General features: G+C 43.5%; 1 protein-coding gene across 1 annotated transcript in view; it reads left to right on the top strand.

Annotated features, from left to right (window-relative positions):
* CPNE4 (copine 4) overlaps positions 1 to 21230 on the top strand; it is a 495352-nt gene extending 474122 nt beyond the window's left edge. The window contains 6 exon segments of the mRNA XM_032594671.1: positions 2800 to 2854; positions 5769 to 5821; positions 7395 to 7462; positions 7465 to 7526; positions 13782 to 14018; positions 19822 to 21230. Of these exon segments, the coding sequence (XP_032450562.1) occupies positions 2800 to 2854; positions 5769 to 5821; positions 7395 to 7462; positions 7465 to 7526; positions 13782 to 14018; positions 19822 to 19956 (610 nt within the window). The 3' untranslated portion in view covers positions 19957 to 21230.
* The last annotated feature ends 321 nt before the right edge of the window (positions 21231 to 21551 follow it).

Raw genomic sequence — 21551 nt, 5'->3', positions numbered from 1 at the left:
TCTCTGTTTCCTTATGGATAGGTAATTTGTCTTTATTTTTTATTACTCTCTTGCTTTGTCTCAAAGTCTTCCCTAACTGGAGGGTTAAAATGGTGTTTGAAAATAATCTTCCATCTGGAGATCCTTTAACCATCAGTCATTCCCTAAGAAGTTCAGGACTCCATGCTCATTACCACTGAAGACCATGGGCTCTTTTATTGTATTTTATGCTGTTCTATTCCGGTAGTAAGAAATATTGCCATTAGCAATGTGGTAACATGCTCATGAGTTTTCCAAGTTCACAGATTCCACCAATCATGTTCCTAGTAGTTGCAGAGTGGCCCCTTTACTCAGTGCTGAGTGCCCTTTACTCCAATCTCAAGTTCTTTGAAGTGCTGGCATATGGATGCTTGCTTGTGTGCTCAACCTGCCTTCTCTTGCCTCTTGCATAAGACTCCTCTCTGACTAGTTTTATTTTTTAATCAGGAAGAATGGAAGTGTAAATCTATTGTGCTTATGCTTGAAAATTTTTCTTTGGTATGTTTGTTAGTTAGAGACTTCATGGTGGCTAACTTCAGAGAATTGATGCCCTCCTGGGTTATTAATTATTCCTCTTGTAAGTGAGGCATTTTCCCTGCCTCCCTGCTCTTAAAACTCAATTACATAACAGTGCATCATGCTCAGCAAACCTCAAATCCCCAGGGTGGCTTGGAAGGTATAAAAAGAATATCCTTAAGGCTGGAACATTGGTTTGGTGATTAGAAATGGATGGAATATTAGATCTCGCCTTCCTGAACTCCTCAAAGAAAAAAATAAAGGTATGGAACCTTCTAGGTTTCTGTTTGACTTTTCGGAGCTATCTCTGGGTTGGAAGAACCAGGACCCCTTCTCCAACCCAGAAAGTTTTCTTCCATACCTACTTACCCTGAAAGGGCCTCTGAAATATCCCTCATAGATTCCCTCTCACAGCTGCCTGCCCTTGTCTTGGTTAAGGGGGGGGGGGGGTGGGAATTACTGTGGCAAAGTATTCAGTATTTCCAAGGACCAGAAGTATTTTTTTCTCATAGCTGTGGCTGATCCTTTATAAGCTGTTGTGTTTTTCTATTTATCAGTATTAATACCTTTTCTGCTACCTGCTAGATGCAGGTGCACCACAAAGCCCATATCTACACAACAGTGAGGAAAAGGGAGAGCTGGTGATTTTCTGGAGAATTTGACTAATTTCAAAGAATGCTGGCTTCCTCATATCTCCTACCCAACCTTGCTCAAATTGGCTCATTTTGGTGAAGTTTTATCAAAGCCATCATTGGCTACTAATGACCTCTAAATCTGTCAGTTGGTGGTAGGTGAAGATCTGGCTTTGGTACTTTGACTTCTCTGTCAGCCTTGTGGGGAGGGGGGGGGTCCCCTCTTATTGACGGAGCCATTCAGGGACAGTGAGCCCTAATGAGTTTCCTTTTCTCCTTGACTAACTCTGCAAAGAACTGAGAAATGTAGGAATTGTTCCAAGAACAAATCTCGGTGGTATATTTAACGGAAAAGTAAAAGGTAGATGGCATGAGAAGAACATTCCTCTGCTGACAGCAATACTCCAGAACCCCACAAAATTTGCCTAAAGAGAGTCTTACCTGTTGTCTGGTCAGGGGATCAGTTAGTGCCAGAAGGAAGTGCCAGAAGGAAATCACATTTAATGCTATATATAATCATTAAAGTATAATGGGACAACAGAAAAGGCACGGGCTTTAGAATCACACGATCCTCCCTGGTAAACACCTTAGGCCACTTTCTTAGCTTTTCTGAGACTCGGTTTATTCATCTGTAAATAGGAATAATAAGTAGGTGGAAATTCAAGGGGAGTGTGAGAATTAAAACAAACATGTACATTGCCTAGCATCATACCCGGCAGATTGGATGTGCCAGTTAAGGTTAATTCTTCTCCCCATCGTTTCACCTCTAGTACAGTAAAGTACGAGGTAAGGTATAACATATGTGAATGAATAAATTAAAGAGAGAAATTTCAATATGCCTAAGAGAAACCAAGCCATGATTCAATTCATGGGCTATCTTTTCATTAAATATTTATGGAGCACACACTCTGTGGCAAGTATTATGCTGAAGAGAGGGGCAAGGGGCAGTTTGTGACAGAGAGGCAGTGGCAGATGTAAAGATATTAATACCAAAAAACAGCATCCCTTTGCATTCAGAAGACATGAAAAGACATGTAAATAATTTATCCTTGTTTGTATGAAATAAAATAATGGGAAAACTGAGTCCTGTAGATGGAACCAAGCTCTGTCAATTAGCCAGCCTTCTAAGCTTCCTGTTGCTTTTAAATATCCCCTTTTGGCTTAGACTTGTACCCTGGCTCTAACCAGCAGCCTGATCTTGAACAAGTCACTTTACCTCCCAAGACATTTCCCCACCTGTAAAATGAGAATAATGATCTCTCCCTAGAAAGATTTTATAAGATTATATATATGAAAAACCCTAACACAGTCACCATTGGAGTTACCTAATTCATGATCACTTTTCAAAGACAGAAAAGTAGGCTTGGGGAGGTGAGGAAATCCTGGACCATTATTCCTCAGTATCAAATCTAGCAAAAAGTTATGGGAAGAAATTGCAGACTAATGACTGTAATGAACTTTGGGATTCCTTCTTGATTTTAATTATCCACGCTGCCACTATCCCCTGTTACCACAGATAATCAAGAGCATGAGTCAGCATTTGGCAGAGTAAAATGTCCCAGCAAGGTAACACAGGTTCATGTTTTTCTTCCTCACTGGGTGAACAAATGAAGCAACTTATTTTTTTTTCCAGTGACAAAATGTTCCCGGCCTTTGGGTTCGGTGCCAGGATACCCCCAGAGTACACGGTGAGTGAGTATAGATCCTCTGGTGTAAAAAGAATAACTTGGGTTTCCCTCATAGGAATTCACTCTTTTGGCCCTTGATAAAAATATGTAAGTAGAGCCCCAAAACTCAGAAATGGTCTTCAGAACTAGTGAAATTAGCCCCTTGGAGCCTATCTTTCGATGAAACAATCTCCTGGTATTCTGGATGAGTCTTCCCAGAGGGGCACAGGAAGAGTCCCATTGTTGAGCTTCCTGTAGGTATGGTCAGAAACTGAGAAGACGCTCAGGAAGTTGATCTCCACTGTCTCGGAACCTATCTACGCAGGTGTCCTCTATAGAAAGATCCTATTGATCACAGTGCCAACTGTGAAAGTCCATGAAGAGGACTTCTGCAGAATCCCTTAGGCCAAGTCTCTGAGCACCAGGCTTGTGTGGCAGAGAGATACAGAGAAGTCCTGAAGGAGAAGCACTCTGGCTTAGAGTATTGGGGAGCTGAAAGCTTCCCGTGTAAACACTGGTGTCCTATTTGATACCAATCTCTCATGAACAAAGAAGACAAAGGTTGTGCAGAGAGATTTGCACTGCAGTGGAGCTGAGGCATTGTGCTGTGGTATACCAGATGCCCCCATGGGACGCTCTCCAGAGAGAACTCTGCTCCCACAGGAGGAAGGGCCTTGGAGAGACAGCAAGGTTCCTGCTCCCGAACTCATCAATTCCTCTGAGCTGCAAGCCAAGTGGAAGCAATCTGCTCAGTCATCAGTTTCTCTTTTACCGATTGAGTCTCAAGGCAGGAGGAAAATGCTGACGTTTTGCTCCCACACCAGAGCTGTCAGACCAAGGGCCTTCCCCTTCTGTGTCCTTTTTTGTAAAAAGGGAATCCATCTCCCCGGTACTGCTGAAGTGAGCACTGGATGGAGTGGCCATGTCTCCCTGACCTGTCTTCTTTCTTGTTTGCCTTATACCTCATACTGTCTTCCCTGCTGGCATGGCTACAGATTTCTAGAAGCTTTTGTTGGAAATGGAGCACATGGAGAGGAAGAACATAGACTGGGAGTTGCTGACTGGTGGCCTGTAGACATTATTCAGGCCACAAATGTATTATATTTGACACAATTTTTTTTTAAGAATTAAGCAATTTTCAGGGGTGTCCTAGGTGACTCAGTCGGTTAAGTGTCCGACTTCGGCTCAGGTCACGATGTCACAGTTCAATGAGTTCGAGCCCTACGTCAGGCTCTGGGCTGATGGCTCGGAGCCTGGAGCCCTGTTTCAGATTCTGTGTCTCCCTCTCTCTCTACTTCTTTCCCGCTCATGCTCTCTCCTCTGTCTCTCAAAATAAATAAACGTTTAAAAAAAATTTTTTTTAAGAATTAAGCAATTTCATGTAAATATCAGATTTCTGGCTTCTCTGGAAAAACTAAAAGAACTAACAACACTGAGATTAAGAGATTTCACGAGCAAGAATTAGCAGAGCTGAAGAGATGCAATCCCCTTCAGATGGGGATGCTGTCTTAACAGGCATCCCTCACATATCCTCATCTGTGCTCTCACAAAGCCATGCAAATGCCCCTTTGCCGTGCCTAATTTCCCCTCTGTTCTAATAGGCACTGGTGGTCTCAATCAGCGGGGTGCCCCCGGAGAGTTTTACAAGGTCATCACAATTTACTTCTGTAGGATAAAATCTCAAGAGTTTGTCTTGAAACTGAGCCACAAGCGCCTGTGTCTTAGTTTGCACTTTCCTGGGAATAGATCTTGAGACAAGGATTTGGATGCAAGTTGTTTATTTGAGAGATGGAGGAAAGCTCAACAGAGCGTGGGAAAATGGGGAGAAGTCAACATAGGGTATGCTAACAAGCCAGTTACCACTGGGGTAGCCAGAGCTGAATTCTTCTGGGGCCTCCAGGAAGACAACGTAGAGTGCACACAGACCCCAAGAGATAAAGGGAGCTGGGGTATTGATATACCATATCCTGTCATCCAGTGAGTGATTAAGGGCTACTCGCCAGGGACATTCATTTCCCAAAACTTTCAGCTAGGCAGGCAAAGCAGGCTCTGGAGGCCTGAGAAAGACTTAAGGTAAGTAAAGCAGGTAAGATGGTTAGAAGTCAGCTGACTTCCTGGAAGTTCTCAGGGCAAGGAAATGTGGGCTAGCATGAACACTAAAAAAAGAGGGGTCTTTTCACACAGTGACGTATTTTCTAGCACCTAATAGAGTCAATGCTTGGAAATAGCCTTTGAAATGCAAGTCTCTATATAATTCCAAATGATCCAATAAAAATGTCCAGATGCCAAAACATCCCTCTTGTTTTATCAGGTTTTAGAAACAAAAAAAGTAAACAATATTTTATTCGACCTTATTGGTCCTACCTGGTCTTGCCAGGTAGAGGAAATTTGTGCTGGAAGCTTAAAAAGTATATTACTTTTCCAGGAATAGAGTCCATTTTACCTGTATATATCTGAAAATCCTCTGGCCCTATATTTCTGCATATAATGTTAGAATGATTCGTAAATGTCAACAGCTTAGCTGGAGCCTTTATAACCATCACCATATTGATCAGACAGCTTGGGTTATTGAGGGTCCAAATAGAGTTCAGCCAAATCTAAGCCTCCAGCCTATGGCCAGTTCTATCTGGAAGCTATTTGGAGTTACATTTTTCTGAAATCTTTTCTTCAATTCCTTTTATATGCCTTATTCTCCCCTCCTGCCAGCATTTATCTGATTCTAGAAAATCTTCCTGTCACCTCAACTCCACGGGGAGCTTAGAATTCACCCTCCATCTCAGATTGATTGTGTAAAGGCTTAAAATGGTTCCTGCTGCTTAACACATAATGAATGTAATGGGCATTTGTTTGCAAACTCTAAGCCCCAGTGCCTCCTTACTGGATTAAAGTTGTAATTCTCCTTTCTTCCTTTTTTAAAATTTTAATTGGTGTCTAGGTCTCTCACGACTTCGCGATCAACTTTAATGAAGACAACCCAGAATGTGCAGGTAAATCACACATAAAAGAAAGCCAAGGTCTCACATCCCTTCCGTGTGTACCTTTCCTATTTTTGTCTCTCTGCTCTGATACAGTGTGTCAGTTATCCATAGTCATCTGTCCACAGCAGACAGCTAGGCTTTCTCTATCCAAATAAACTTACTACTCCAAAGGCAACAGAGAGCCATAATAACAGAGCAGAAAAATAGCCATAAAAGACAGAATGCAGGGGTGCTTGGGTGGCTCAGTTGGTTAAGCATATGACTTTGGCTCAGGTCATGATCTCATGGTCCATGAGTTTAAGCCCCGCATCAGGTTCTGCACTAACAGTGCAGAGCCTACATCGGATTCTGTGTCTCCCTCTCTTTCTGCCCCCTCCCCCACTCATTCTCATTCTCTCTCTCTCTCTCTCTCTCAAATAAACATTTAAAAAAAATTTTTAAAAGACAGAATGCAGGGGCGCCTGGGTGGCGCAGTCGGTTAAGCGTCCGACTTCAGCCAGGTCACGATCTCGCGGTCCGGGAGTTCGAGCCCCGCGTCGGGCTCTGGGCTGATGGCTCAGAGCCTGGAGCCTGTTTCCGATTCTGTGTCTCCCTCTCTCTCTGCCCCTCCCCCGTTCATGCTCTGTCTCTCTCTGTCCCCAAAATAAATAAGCGTTGAAAAAAAAAATTTTAAAAGACAGAATGCAGAAGAGGTCTTAAGCTTACAGCAAGAATATTGATAGTAATTTCTGGATTTCTCTGCCAAAGAAACATGGGGGAGAAATTTATCCAATGGGCAGTGATACGCTACCCCTCTTTCTGCTTTCCAAGTTTTCATTAGGGATTTATTTTTCACAACTTCCTCCTGTATAAAGGAATAAAGAGAGGGGGAAACACGGAAATCATTTGACACTTTCAGCATGTTGGCAAAGGATATGGCCTCAGTGACTTCAAACAAGAAGCTTTATGGTTTTGTGCCAGAAAGAGCCTTCTCAAAGGATTGGTCAGTGTTCCATTATTTCCAGCTAGAGATCCCTCAACATATTCATTAAATAATGATGATGACACGATGTACACATGACTCCTACGGGTGGCCGAGGCTGATATAGATTAGAGTCAGCAGGTGGTGTGAAATCTAGAGAAACATTAAAGCTGACTTGCCTAGTGGCTGAGAGCACAGCCTGTAGAGAGAGCCAGGCAAGACCCAGGCTTGAATCCTGAGACTATGACTCACTTGCTTTGTGACCTGAGGCAGATCATTTAGCCTCCCCGAGCCTCAGTTTCATCACCTATAAAAGGGGTATAACATCTATTTCATTGTGCTGTGAAGATCTAATGAAATCTTTTGTGTAAAGTGGGATATTAGGGAAATGTTTGTGGGAAAGGTTGCTTTTGACTTGAGCCTTTAAAGAGAATGATTTCGTCAGGAGTGTGGGCAACACCACCAGTGATGTGGTGTTTTCCTTTTTACCTTAAGGACATAAATGTGACATTGAAAAGGACTATTGGGGCAATTTAATGTTTTATTTCTGCGTGTGTTTGATTGCACATAGATTTAAGGAGGTACTGAAGTGCTACTGATCTTTACCAATTTCACCTTAGGAAATTCAAGGAGTTGTGGAAGCCTATCAGAGCTGCCTTCCCAAGCTCCAACTCTACGGTCCCACCAACATCGCCCCATCATTCAGAAGGTCGCCAAGTCAGCGTCAGAAGAGACTAACACCAAGGAGGCATCGGTAAGGAGAGGGCTGGTCCTCCTGCTAAACGATGTTCGCTCACCCAGATATTGGCCAGAGCACCCATCCCACTCTGACAATAAATCCAGACATTTCTACTTGTATGAGTTTGGACAAGTGCCTTCACCCTCCCCCACCTTCAGTCTCCTCATCTGAAAAATGAACATAATCATACCCAACTCTGCTGGGTTATTGTGAGGCTCAGAGATGACACATCTCAAATGTCTGCAACATTATCTGAACCCAGGAGACACTCCACAACGGAAGCTATTATAGTCCACGGCAGGTCATACTCATCTCATATTCCTGGAGCAAAAAAAATCGTCCAAAAATAAGCTTGCTTTCCAATGGACCCATACTACAGATGAAAGCAAAGCAAAACAGAAGTAAAACAATGGATGGTTCTGTGCCCTGGTGGTCAGATGCAGCAACACAAAACATCATGGCAAAGATTTATTTTACATTCTGTTCATGGTTTTCTTTCTTTTTTTTTTTTTTTTATTTACATCCAAATTAGTTAGCATATAGTGAAACAATGATTTCAGGAGTAGATTCCTTAGTGCCCCTTACCCATTTAGCCCATCCCCCCTCCCACAACCCCTCCAGTAACCCTCAGTTTGTTCTCCGTATTTATGAATCTCTTATGTTTTGTCCCTCTCCCTGTTTTTATATTATTTTTGTTTCCCTTCCCTTATGTTCATCTGTTTGTCTCTAAAAGTCCTCATATGTCTTTCTCTGACTGACTAATTTCACGTAGCATAATACCCTCTAGTTCCATCCATGTAGTTGCAAATGGCAAGATTTCATTCTTTTTGATTGCCGAGTAATACTGCATTGTGTGTGTGTGTGTGTGTGTGTGTGTGTGTGTGTGTGTGTATACCACATTTCTTTATCCATTCATCCATCGATGGACATTTGGGCTCTTTCCATATTGTTGCTATTGTTGATAGTGCTGCTATAAACATGGGGGTGCATGTGTCCCTTCGAAACATCACACCTGTATCCCTTGGATCAATGCCTAGTAGTGCAATTGCTGGGTCGTAGGATAGTTCTATTTTTAGTTTTTTGAGGAAACTCCATACTGTTTTCCAGAGTGGCTGCACCAGCTTGCATTCCCATGTTCATGGTTCTCTTAAGAGAAATGTAAACCAAGCCTATAAGGCTGAAAAGAGTTGGTTTTTTCTCCCCTAAAATCTTAGAGTTGAATATAACCATAACAACTTTTCTATATATCATTTTTAATGATACCGATATCTTTCCTTTCTAGCTTTCTTAATTTAGTAGAATATTGCCAATGTCTGAAATTTTCTCTAGTTTTATCCTGGGTCCAAGATACTGCATTTCTGTGAAGAAGATTATATGCTACTCCCTCATCTCCTGACATGAACTCACCCAACCTACGTGCCCAGGTTCTCAGCCTTCCTCATATTAGAATAGATGGAGGGCCATGCTGGTACCTAATGTCAACCTCTTGTATTGTGTCCTGGAGCACATCCCCTCTCAGTTATCCAAGGACATTGGTCCAGCAGTTATGTTCCCCTTCTCTCCTTATCATCTATTTCCCCTTCCTACTGAAGACTTATTTCCATTAGCAAATAAAACAGGCTATAATCTCTATTTGAATCACAATCTCTCCCTTGACTCCACTTTACCCTTTAGCTACTGTCCCTTACTTTACTCTCCTTTAAAGCAAAAGCAGAATCTACCTCACTATCTCGATCCACCTATACCAGTCAGACTTTCCTCTGCAACATTCTTCTGAAAATTGTACTTCTCAGAGTCAATGGCACCTCCATCTTGCCAAAGCCACAGAGGCCATGGAGAAAATCTGAATCCTCACAGATAACAAGATTTACAAATAAGGGTTCGACAGGATCAGTATTTCATTTTCTTTTTTTAACTTTTTTTTCAATCACGGAACTTCAAACTCAAATTCTTCAAATGATACCTTGCTCAGAAGTCCAACATATAAAATGGATTTTTAAGAAAATAGACCATTCTTGCTAAATCTGGGCTAAGGAATGAGGTTCAAACTTGTCTGTTCGTCTTTACTTCCTTTATCCCCAAGAGCAGACAAGATATCCCCAGAGCTCCCTACAGCCCAGTTTAAAAACTGAATGAGGGGCGCCTGGGTGGCGCAGTCGGTTAAGCGCCGACTTCAGCCAGGTCACGATCTCACGGTCCGTGGGTTCGAGCCCCGCGTCGGGCTCTGGGCTGATGGCTCAGAGCCTGGAGCCTGTTTCCGATTCTGTGTCTCCCTCTCTCTCTGCCCCTCCCCCGTTCATGCTCTGTCTCTCTCTGTCCCAAAAATAAATAAAAACGTTGAAAAAAAATTTTTAAAAACTGAATGATCCCAGCCCCTCTAGCAAACCAGGACCCTAGAATAAAAAGAGAATAGGGCTGACATGGGTCTGGATTCGGGCCTGATTAAAGCCAGTGTGAGTTTTTGGCCATGACTCACTCCCCCAAGGACAGGCATGTCTGCTTTGAAAGGACATGTCAGGAATCGGTGAAGGAAGTATCTAATCCACACAACCTCAGATAATTTACCCTGTAGGCCAGAAACACTATGTTTTTCCCCAGAGATTTTCCCTGTTCTTTGAACAGTGTATGGTCCAGGACCCCTTGTTATCACTGATAGCTGAAGGTCCTAACCTTGAGCCTCTTGGCAAGTTGTACAGGGCATCTATGGCTGTCAGATTTTCTTCTCAGTTTTGTGGAACCCTTGTAGGAATAAAAAAAAATCCCCCCCTATCTAAAGACCCCAGTTCATTCAAAGACTGTAATGTTTCATCTGTGAGCATTTTCCTAGCCTGACTTGGGAAGTAACTGCTACTGCTTTCTTTATTGGAAATTTCCATCAGGATTTCGATCCGGCAATGTGCAGCCTATTACTTTTAGCTAGATTGAACCTGGAAGGATCAGATTCTAAAATCCTGACAATCTTCTCAGAGTGGGGGTTCTAGACCTGTTTTGTTCCAGGAGCACCATTAACAGCTGGTGAAGCCCGTGGACTGCTTCTCAGAAATGCTTTTAAATGCACAAATTAAAATATATATTATAAATAAACCAAATGTATTGAAATGCATTCAGCAAAACATTTTTAAATGTAGCTAAGAAGCATGATATAGTAATAAAATGCTTCTTTTATTAACATTAAATTATAAGAACTAGTAACTAGTCTAACAATTCTGTAATTTCTAAGTAGTATTGATATAAATGATATAGTAAGATATTTGCAGTCACTGTAATTTAACAGGAAAATATTCTGTGATTTCTATTGGTGATGAAGCTGCAAGTACAGTTTAAAACTAATTTTATTTGTTAATTATATTAATAATTTAAATAATGACAAATTTCAGTTAGAGGTTAGTGAAACTAAAAATGTAATTTTCCCCAAGTTCGCAGACTATCTGAAATCTGTCAACAGTCCACAGGCCCAGGTTAAGAATCCCTACTCTAGGGGCTCCTGGTTGGCTCAGTTGGTAGAGCATGCACCTTTTGGCCTTGGGTTTTGAGTTCAAGTCCCAGTTTGGTGTAGAGCTTACTTAAAGATTAAAATCTTTAAAAAATAAAATAAAATCCCTGCTCTAGATGAAAAGTCAACAAACTACATTCTGCAGTGTGTTTTTTCAGTGGCTTACAAGCTAAGAAGGGCTTTTACATTTTTAAATGGTTGAAAAAAATCAAAAGAAGAATGATAATTTCACGGCACATGGAAATTATATGACATTTAAAACTTCAGACTCCATCAGTAAAATGTTATCGGGGCGGCTGGGTGGCTCCGTCAGTTAAGCGTCCAACTTCAGCTCAGGTCATGATCTCATGGTTCGTGAGTTCGAGCCCTGCGTCGGGCTCTGTGCTGATAGCTCGGCAGCTGGAGCCTGCTTCGGATTCTGTGTCTCCCTCTCTATCTTCCCTCCTCCGCTCTGCTCTCTCTCTCTCTCCCTCTCTCTCTCTGTCTCTGTCTCTCAAAAATAAATAAACATTAAAACAATTTTAAAAAAAGAACACAACCATGCCCATTCATATTAAGTATTGAATTGCTGTTCTCATATTACGCTAGCAAGGTTAGGTTGTTGGATAGAGATTACTAAATAATTGGTTATTGTCCCTTTACAGAAAATATTTTCCCAACCCTGTCTGTAGACCATTTCAACTCTAAAGTTTCTTGATGTGGTAGTGTGACTCTCAGGTGTTTTTGTTTCTGGAGGCATCGAGCAGGTAGGGATGATCCATCCCTTGGGGCTACAAAGATCAAATCGGTGGCAGTTGGGGAAAGTGGAGAAAGGAAGACTAGGGCTCATCTGTTTGAGTCACAAGCAATATCCATCCAGGTGTGGCATCTGCCTGGCCTTCCAAGGCATACCCTGGAAAGGGTGATTTATGATTCTGGTGTATTCTATACCTCTTCCCCATATCTCCCACCACCAAGTTGCCTCCTTCTGCCCATTCTCTGCACCTTTCTAGCTGTACTATGCGGTCATCCTACTGAAATCTTCCTCCAAACTCCCAGGCTACCTTTTTTTGTAACTGTATAAGACTCAAAGAGCATGGCTATGGATGAAAATCTACAACTGAAATGAACTTGCATATTGGTCGGTTAGCTAGAACTAGGGATGGGTAGTTAATTAATGGACATGGAACAGAAATAGTCTTTACGTTAAACTATATGAAAAGCGTGTAGAACATGTGGCTGTCTTCATCATAGTGTGAATTTCTATTCTCTCCAGTTGCACTTTTGACAAGTTATGTCATCTAAAATGTTTTTTTCAGACTTACAAAGAGAAGTGGGAACCTTTAACGCTACCAGCTTGTGTGCAACCTTTTAAGTAGGATTCTCAAAACCAAATGTTTTCAGAATGTGGCTACTCTATCCAGCCTTTCTTCTTTGAAATATGGCAACTTGAAATGGATTCATAATCCCACATTTATTCCCTGTAGATGTTGGGCCCATTGCAAAAATTATAGTAGATTGGCATGAGTGGCAGGCCAGGGCCCTACTTCTCTCTCATCTCACAGTAGAGGCTATCATGATGCCACTCACAGCAGTGATGACCTCTGATAGTCTTCCTTCTCCAGACCCCATAGCACGTCCTGAGCCCTCCCTGTGCTGATGCGTACAGAGCCTCTTCGGCAGTCTCCATCTCAGATGAGCCACCTGCCAGCCTATGCAGGTGGAAAGGGGCCAGCCAGTCTGCAGGCAGGAAGCCACAGGAGCTGAGCACCCACAAGCACACTCGAAGTAGACCATGGTGCATGGCCTCTGGGGAAAGAGACTGCAGCCCTCACCCTCCGCCAGCAAGGCTCTAGACGAGTGCTGTCCACTGGAAATGTAATGGGAGTCGTATACGCAATTTTAATTTCTCTAGTGGCCACATTTTTAAAAGTTAAAGGAATCTAGGGAATTCATTTTATCGAAACCCAATATAACCAAAATATTCTCATCTTAATATATGTTCCGTATAAAAAATTAATGAAATATTTTACATTCTTTCTTTGTACTCAGTCTTCAAAATCCATGTGTATTTACTTACATCATCTTAATTTGGATGCTAAATCATCACCACAAATACTTGATCTTTGTTTAGATTTTATATGTTAATCGTTGAGAAGCTAGATTCACATACCTGAGTGGTTCCAGATGTCCTTCAGAGGTTTCCAATAACTGAATCGAGTCTTCATTGTGAAAGTTAAATTTAAATTCATTTAATGAAATAAAATTAAAATTCCAGTTCCCCTGTTACTCTAGTCACACTTCAAGGGCTCGGTAGTCACATGGAGCTAGTCGCTATCGTATGGGGCAATGCATTCATAGACTCTGAAAAATCCCACAGCTGAAGAGGATGGGATAAATGGTCTCGTCCCATTCCTCACTTCGCAGATGAAGAGACTTAGACCCAGAAGAGGGAAGGAGTTTTCCCAGGAACTCAGAGAGTGAGTCTTTGAAGCGAGGCCCTCTTGACTCCCCTCTGCTGCTCTGTCCACTACCCTGTGCTTTGTAACTGCCACTAAGGTGATTATTAGAATTAACCCACTATTCGTATGCCTGCGTTTAAGTTCCATTCATCATAACCTTAAGTCGTTAGGGCTGTAACACTCAATAAAAGACTCCATAAAAAGACTTCATAAAAGTCTGTCAGTACTGTCGCAGTGGTCAGTATGCACAGAAGCCTCCTGGGTACATAACTGGTATTGTCCTTGTCTCCCCCACCTCTCCATCCCCGTGGTCACCTGGCCTCCAATCAATTGCAGCAATACTTCATCCTGCTGATCCTCACCGACGGCGTCATCACAGACATGGCCGACACCCGGGAGGCCATCGTCCACGCCTCCCACCTCCCCATGTCGGTCATCATCGTCGGGGTGGGCAATGCTGACTTCAGCGACATGCAGATGCTGGATGGTGACGACGGCATTCTGAGGTCACCCAAGGGAGAGCCTGTCCTTCGAGACATCGTCCAGTTCGTGCCCTTCAGGAACTTCAAACACGTACGCATATCTCTGGGGCTTCCCGTGGGAGAGCAGAACCAAAGCAAGCCCACTCCCACATTTTACCATCAGTGTCTGGGGTGAAGCAATGCTAGCTGTCCCTGCGGGGCCGGGCCGTCTCACATGCAGGATACATAGAGCTTGGCTCTTTGGAGAAAGACGTGTGACTTAAGTAAGAGATGAGGAGTCGTGCTAACTGTGGTGGCCAGCGTTCACTGGCACTTGCCCCCGTCCGTATAATTTCGGCTCTCTAGTGCACACAGGGCTGCATGCACCTTTGGGCAGGCTGTTCCCTTCCCGAGGGTGCCAGGCTGAAGTAGCAAAGAGAAGCTGAAATTTAGCCTGGGTTCTCCTTGTCAAGCCACGGACCCTCGGAGACGCATGTGTTTGCCTTGGAAAAGTATAGTTTTGAAATGATAGAGACCTAAATCCTCTATAAATATACAGTAAACAGCATGAAAGATTTATTTAACTCTTTAATGAGGGAACCAGAAAGATAACAAAGCTATTCAAAGGAGGGTATAAAATAGTTGATTATGGTCACAGGGGGGTGGGCAATACTGGCATAGGTTTGCTAGGCGGATTCAAAACTGCTTAATAACCAAAAGGGTTAAAAAATAATAATTATCATCTTTAGATTACTTTCTTGACTGGGCAGAAATCTTGTCAGTTTTCTGCAAGTTAACATCTAGCTTTACAGCCTTGGGCTCCCGTCAGTAACAAACAGTAAGTCAAGCAGGGTCACAGTCCCCAGACGACCCCAAAGCAGGCCCACTAGACAATGCTCTGACACGGCCTTAAGAAATTGCTCTGTAACAGGTTTTCGGCATTTCCTAATTTGGGATGATTTTTAACTCAAGAAAAGACACCTTTAAAATGTACACAAAACCCTGCACGTGTAGGGCTGCTGTTGCCCAGAGTGACACCTTCTCTGAGTCACACAAAGGTCCCCTCTGTGCTGGTAGTGGCCCTGAGGGGTTCTTCAGAGCCTCCTCCAGCTGCATCTGGGCGTCACGTGTGTTGTCACAGACAGTCCTCTGTGTTCTTTTGTTCCATGCTGCTTGTGGAGGCCGCTCAAGATCGGAGCACCCGCAGCCTCTGCTAGCCACGGAGGCCTTGCCTTCTGCTCTGCGTGTGGTGCCAGCAATACCGCTCCCAGGCCTGGCAACTGAACTTGAGCTGCCCCAGCAGGAGGGAATCTCCAGAATCTTAGTGCCCGGAAACCCAGCAGTCTCCTTGGAAATGACAAGAACCCCCTCCTCTCCGTGCTACGGAGAGCCCTCTGTCACCTGGACTATTAAGGCAGACCACCAATGCCTACGCTTCCCATCCCCCTGCTGGAAATGTCTTTGGCTTCCCCCTCCAGCCCCTCTGTTCTGAGGCCTGAAGTCAGTTATTTAGGGTCAGGCACTCTGCCATCCAACTTGAGCTTTCCCTTCTGACATTTTCTGGAAAAGCCTTTCTCCTCAAGCCCAAAACCCTCATTCAAATGAAACCCTTCACCCTCCTAGCCAATTTATCAGATACATCCAGAAACATCGGAATCCCAATCTGGGCTCACCCTGGGACCCCAGCTACACTGGGTAAGGCAAGTATGAAAGTAGGATGGATGGGTTTATTGTCAACAAGTCCCAGTGCCAGCGTCAGAGCCTTTGGCATACGCTTTTCACAAACTGCTGCTTACCACCTTTTTGGGACAGACTTTAAAGCAAACGTTCAGATAAATCACGAGCCCAGCAGCCTCCACTGAACCCTACATCTCTTGGCCTACCGAGACCTCTTAGAGAGATCCCTGCACACTCCAGGGCTCCTTGAACGATAAGGTATTGCTCATAGCCTTACGGCCACGCAATTGCTATTCACCCTTTAAGGAGAACTGTGTGTAATTAGAATCATTAAAGGAGACAAAAATCAATCCCTGGTTACAGCCTTGAGTACAAAGGGAGCTCCAAGTAACACCAAGCCCCCAGAAAGCACAGAGGCACTAGTGGGGGGTGTGGGCTAGCTGTGGAGGAGGCTGTTTGCCTGGGGAGGGTGTTTCCAAATGAAACCACTTACTAAATAAAAGAGGCTCAGCAAGCCCTCAGGTCGTCTGCATGGGGACAGCGAGGAGTGTTATCTGCTAGGTGGAGGGATGTTTTAGAGCAGGCTAAATTTGCTGCAATTGTGTTCACCAATGAAGCTATCACTTCCCCAAACCATCCTCTCTCTGTCCCTGCATGCACACACTTGTGCAAACACACACACGCACACACACATCTGTGTGCTACAGCAATGCCACAGAGCCATGCGAGTTCTCGCCTCTCCTCCAGCTTCCTCGTATTCCTCAAACACTCATGGAGCACCTTCTATGGGCACAGCATGTGCTAGACTAGGACCACAGTGAGATGATAAAGCCACAGAGCCAGGCCTCGAGGAATTTTCTGGAGAACTACATGATTGGGACATACGTGTCAGCAGAAAACTCCCATGCTAAGCAACCTGTGGGTGATTGAAAAGGGTTCAAATGTTGCTCTAGGATTTCAGAGCAGAGAGGAGCAGCAGAGAGGAAAGCCTCACAGCTTGAGGTCGTAAAAGGAAGAAGGACAGAGCCTTGGTGGGCAGGGAGGTGAGGGGGCGTCAGCAACAAGGGAAGCGCCCTGATCAGGGTGAGGGAGTGGGTGCTGCTTGCGCGTGTCTGGGGCACAGAGTCTCCAGCAGCTCTGTGGGTGACGAAAACAACACCAGGGGCATATCACCCACCTTATCTTCGTGGATTTCAGATTACAGTTTGAAAACTATGTCATCATCCAAACGAATCTACTCTGAATTCAATACACAGTAAATAAAATGGAAGGTGAGCTGGTATCATTTCATATAAGCCAGTCACCCATGAACTGCCTCTCTTTGCATAACAACTCAAAGCTTTGAAGTGGACAAGGCACAGACTCTGAGCTGTGTGGCTCTGGGCAAGTTATTTAACCTTTCTGTGCCATAGACTTTCATCTGTAAAATGAGGCAAATGACAAATACATTGGGAGAATGAAGGTGGTACCTATATAAAGCTTGGCACAGCAGCTGGGCGTCATGGGTAGTTAATAAATACAGCTGCAAATACCAGCTGTGTTCACCTTTTTGGCCTTTTCCCAACCAGATCATGCCCTCAAGCCCTAACCGCTCACCAGAGCCACCAGAGCCAGCCCAGATATGCAAAAGAATGGGAGAGTCATTTAGAAACTGTGCTGTCTAGGGGCGCCTGGGTGGCTCAGTAGGTTACGCGTCTGACTTTGGCTCAGGTCATGATCTCAAGGTTCATGGGTTCAAACCCCATGTCTGCACTTTCAGCGCAGAGCCTGCTTGGGATTCTCTCTCTCTCCCTCTCTCTGCCCCTCCCCCACTCATGCTTGCTCTCTCTCTCTCTCTCTCTCAAAGTGAATGAATAAACTTTAAAAAAAAAAAAGAAAAAAAACTGTGCTAATACAGTGACAAATAGCCACATGCGGCTGTTTAAATTAATTTAAATAAATTTTAAATAAAATTTAAAATTCAGTTTTCATTCACATCAGCCACATTTCAAGGGCTCGATAATCACAGGAGTCTAGTGACTGCCATAGTGGACAGTGCAGATATAGAATATTTCCATCATTGTACAAAGTTCTACTTGCCAGCATTAGTTTAGGGATATCTTTGTCTTCAAATAACAGCAAATTCATCTTAACAGGGGATTACACAAGTGGTTCTTAACCAGGGACAACTTTGGCAACATCTGGAGACACTTATGATAGTGACAGTTTTGGGTGCTACTTGCAGGTAGTGGGTAGAGGCCAGGGGTGCTGTTAAACATCCCACAATGCACAGGACAGTTCCCCACACCAAGAATTAGCTGGCCCAAAATAGCAATAGTGCCAAAATTGAGAGACTCTGGATTGTGTAAATACAAATACATTGTTCTTCCGTAACGAGAAGTTAGGGACTGGCAGCTGCTGACATCTTTTTTTCAGTGATTTGATAGTATCAGGCAAGCACTTGGTGATTCCCCTTGCTGTTGTCTCATGATGATAAAACAGTTGCCGTAGCTCCAGGAATTACATTCTAGTTCAAAGAAAAAAAGAAGAGGAAAGGGAAACAAAGTCTATTATGTCTGTGCCCTCTAATCAGGAAAAAAAAAAAAAAAAAGCTTTCCAAGAAACATCCTTATGTCTCAAAGGACAAAACTGGGGCCTATGGCCATCCTTAGGTTCAAGGGCGGCTGGGAAATTAAGTATTGGCTTTCTAGCCTTTATATGACATGTGGCCAGAGAGTAAACTACAGTAGGAATGACTTTCATAGTTACCCCAGTGTACATGTGGACCATGCTGTAACACACAACCCTGAGCAGACATTTATAAACTAACAGAGCATTCACAGATGTCAGGTGCCCAACATGCTAAGACATCTTTGAAATGTGAGAGGGTCACTTTAGAAAAACTCCCCATCATGTTTTCAAGATATGTGTGTCTATTTTGAGCCTCCTCAAAACTGTGTGAGATAAAACCAATCCCTATTCTTTGCTGTTTTGTCTCCAAGAACACAGGGGCTCGGCCAAGTTGAATGGCTGAGTGGCAAGCCACAGAGGAAGGAAAGAGCAAGAAACGAGGTCATTCGGCATTTAGTCGAACCCTCTTTCTTTCCTTTGCTGAGGAATCTCAAGCACTCGTTAACTGGTCCCTCGGCTTCAAGTTTTCAAGTTCAATAATAGCTAATAATGAGACTAGGGCAATTTTATTTGCCCGGAGGCTGGATAGTTAGTACTGAATGCCAGAGCCGGAGGTCAGATCCAGCTCTGTATGACTCCAGAGTCCAGACAGAATACCAACCTCCACCTTCCTCTGCCCCAATCATACAGGGGGACCATACTGCTGACAGAATAAGACTATATTAATTAGTGGTATTCAAGACCCTCCGTCACTTGGCCTCAAGCTTATCTTCCAACAGAATACTCCAACAATCCTGCATCCCCCAACACACACACACACACACACACACACACACACACACACACTTCTTTCAGCCCCATCAGATGACTCCCTGTCCCTAGAATGATCAAACGTCATTCCCCTTCTTCTCTACATTTTAAAACATGCCTAACTTAAATCCCACCTCCTCTTGGAAGTCTGCTGTGATTTCCTCTAATATGACTTGGTCTTTTCGTTTTCTGTGCTCTCGTCCCAAAGCATTAATGACTCTAGAACAGTGCTTCCCAAATTTCAGTTCACATAGGAATCACCCTACGGGCACCAAGTTAAAATGCAGATGATGATTCAGTAGCTCTGGGATGGGTCTAACGTTGTACGTTTCTATTAAGCTCACATGTAACATGCTGCTGTTGTTCTGTGGCATGTACCATGTTCAAGCTCACAGTAGAGTTCATTTTGGCCACACCAGGCTCCCCTGTCATGATTATACCTCCTTTAATGGCAAGAACCACAAACTCTTATAAACCCTGGCATCGTGCCTGGACTTGAACACAACTTGGGAACCAAACTTAAAGACAATTCATTCTGCTGTCCAACTTTCACCCGTCTTCAGCTGTGGATAGCTTTATATTTTGAGACAGGCATGAAAAATATAATTATTAAATGAAAGGTTCATTTTCCAACAATCTAACAACTCTCTTGCTTGGAGTAGATGACCAACAAATATCGATTGAATGAATGAATGAATGAATGAGAGAGAGAGAGAGAGGGTAGCAGCTCAGAGCAAGACTGCAGTCTTGTAGGCTGGTTCTGGATCAGATTCCTTGGGCCAGGTGCCAAAGTCACGGTGATTTCTTCTTCCCTGCAGGCATCTCCAGCTGCCCTGGCAAAGAGTGTGTTGGCTGAAGTCCCAAATCAAGTCGTGGACTATTACAATGGCAAAGGGATTAAGCCAAAATGTTCATCAGAAATGTATGAGTCTTCCAGAACACTAGCGCCGTGAACTCCGCAAGCTTTTCCAGAGTTCTGAAACACTATTCCTGATAACATTTACTACTTCTACTACTCCTGTACTTAAAAAGACACACACACATACACATTTAAAAAATAGCACGTTTGGGTGATTTTTAACTAACTGACAATTTTTTTTGCATGTGTAGCCCTGAGGCCTGGATCTGTTAAGCTCTTGTATTGTCAAAGACTTTTTACAAGGAAACACAAATAATTGTAACTTACTCTTTACATTATAGCATGTCGCCTTGAAATAAATGTTGTCTGTATCCGTTTTTTTATACAGGTTTGTCGAAAATTTTGCTAAATTTCTTATTATCTTTACACTGTGAAGCATTTTGAAACATTTACCGAACGTCGATAGCCAAAACATATTTGGTTTTATCTGCTACAGGATGAGAGACTTTTCAAAATGGCAGATGCATGGACTGTATTTTGCATGTTTAAAATAAAAACAAACCAACAAACAAACCACACTGTTTTTTGCAGTTGTTATCTATAATCCCTCCCTGCTATAACGGTCTCTTTGCTGAAGAAAAGGTTCATCCACCTAGACATAGACTTCTAGAAGTGGGTCTGGGGCACCTCTCAGCCAGCACCTCTCAGACTTGACTGTGCACACAGACTACCTGAGGATCTTGTTAAAATCAGACTGGTGCAACAGGTCCGCAGGACCCAAGATTCTGCATCTCTAACAAGGGTCCCAGGTGACGCCATTGCAGTCTACACTGAAGAGTACTGAGGTTCTAGGCTTTGGGGTATCATCCTAGAGACCGTCTGAAACAGGGAAGCACCTCGTCTGCTTGCGAAGGGCACTGTCCCCTGCCGGTAGCACAAAAGTCCCACCTGTCTCCGAGGTGGGAATAGAAAGTAGTGAAACTGATTCCAGAAGCTGCATACCCCAAATCAGTCTCCTGCTTTATAGTCACTCCTCTTCCTTAAAAAGACTGGGGAGGGTTCCTCCTTGCCAGCACCTGCCCTCTTAAAGGAGGCATCACACGACCTCAACAGGAATGGTTCCATTTTTATGTCAATCCCTAGGAGAGACCTCAGAGTCTTCAGTGGGACCACAACAATGGAAACTTGTTCATGGCCAATGGCCATGGCGGTATGGTTCTCCAGAAACTTGGCCCACCGAGCTGATCTTTAAGCTTAGTGTGGGGCTTCTGACTGCCTCTTTTTATCACTCCTGAGAGCAAATTCTACCAGCAGAAATGCCTAGAATCATTGTTCTGTGTGGAGGTGTTTTGTTTGATAGAAACCGGCAAGTCTATCAAAACTTGTCTGGTTCAAGTCTTGAACCAGAACGAATGTTTCCCTTGTCTAATGTTCTCACAGAGAAATGGGCAAGCGTTTTACAGGTATAAAAGGCACAAGGAGGAACTTATTTTGGTCAGAGCATTGGGGAAGTAAATCACAAGGCAAAATAGATCTGTTTGTTGTTTGTTGCAGGAGGAAGTATTAATAAGCAAATCAAATGCCTTGTATGATCTCCAGTGTTATAATTATAGATCCTAACTTTGCAAATACATGTCAGCCAAATGCACAACATTTTGGGAATGATGGTAAAAAAAAAATGTATGACTG

The sequence above is a fragment of the Lynx canadensis genome, chromosome C2 (assembly GCF_007474595.2).
Source record: "Lynx canadensis isolate LIC74 chromosome C2, mLynCan4.pri.v2, whole genome shotgun sequence".
In the NCBI taxonomy this organism is placed as follows: Eukaryota; Metazoa; Chordata; class Mammalia; order Carnivora; family Felidae; genus Lynx; species Lynx canadensis.
This window is presented reverse-complemented; position numbering and strand designations above follow the sequence as displayed.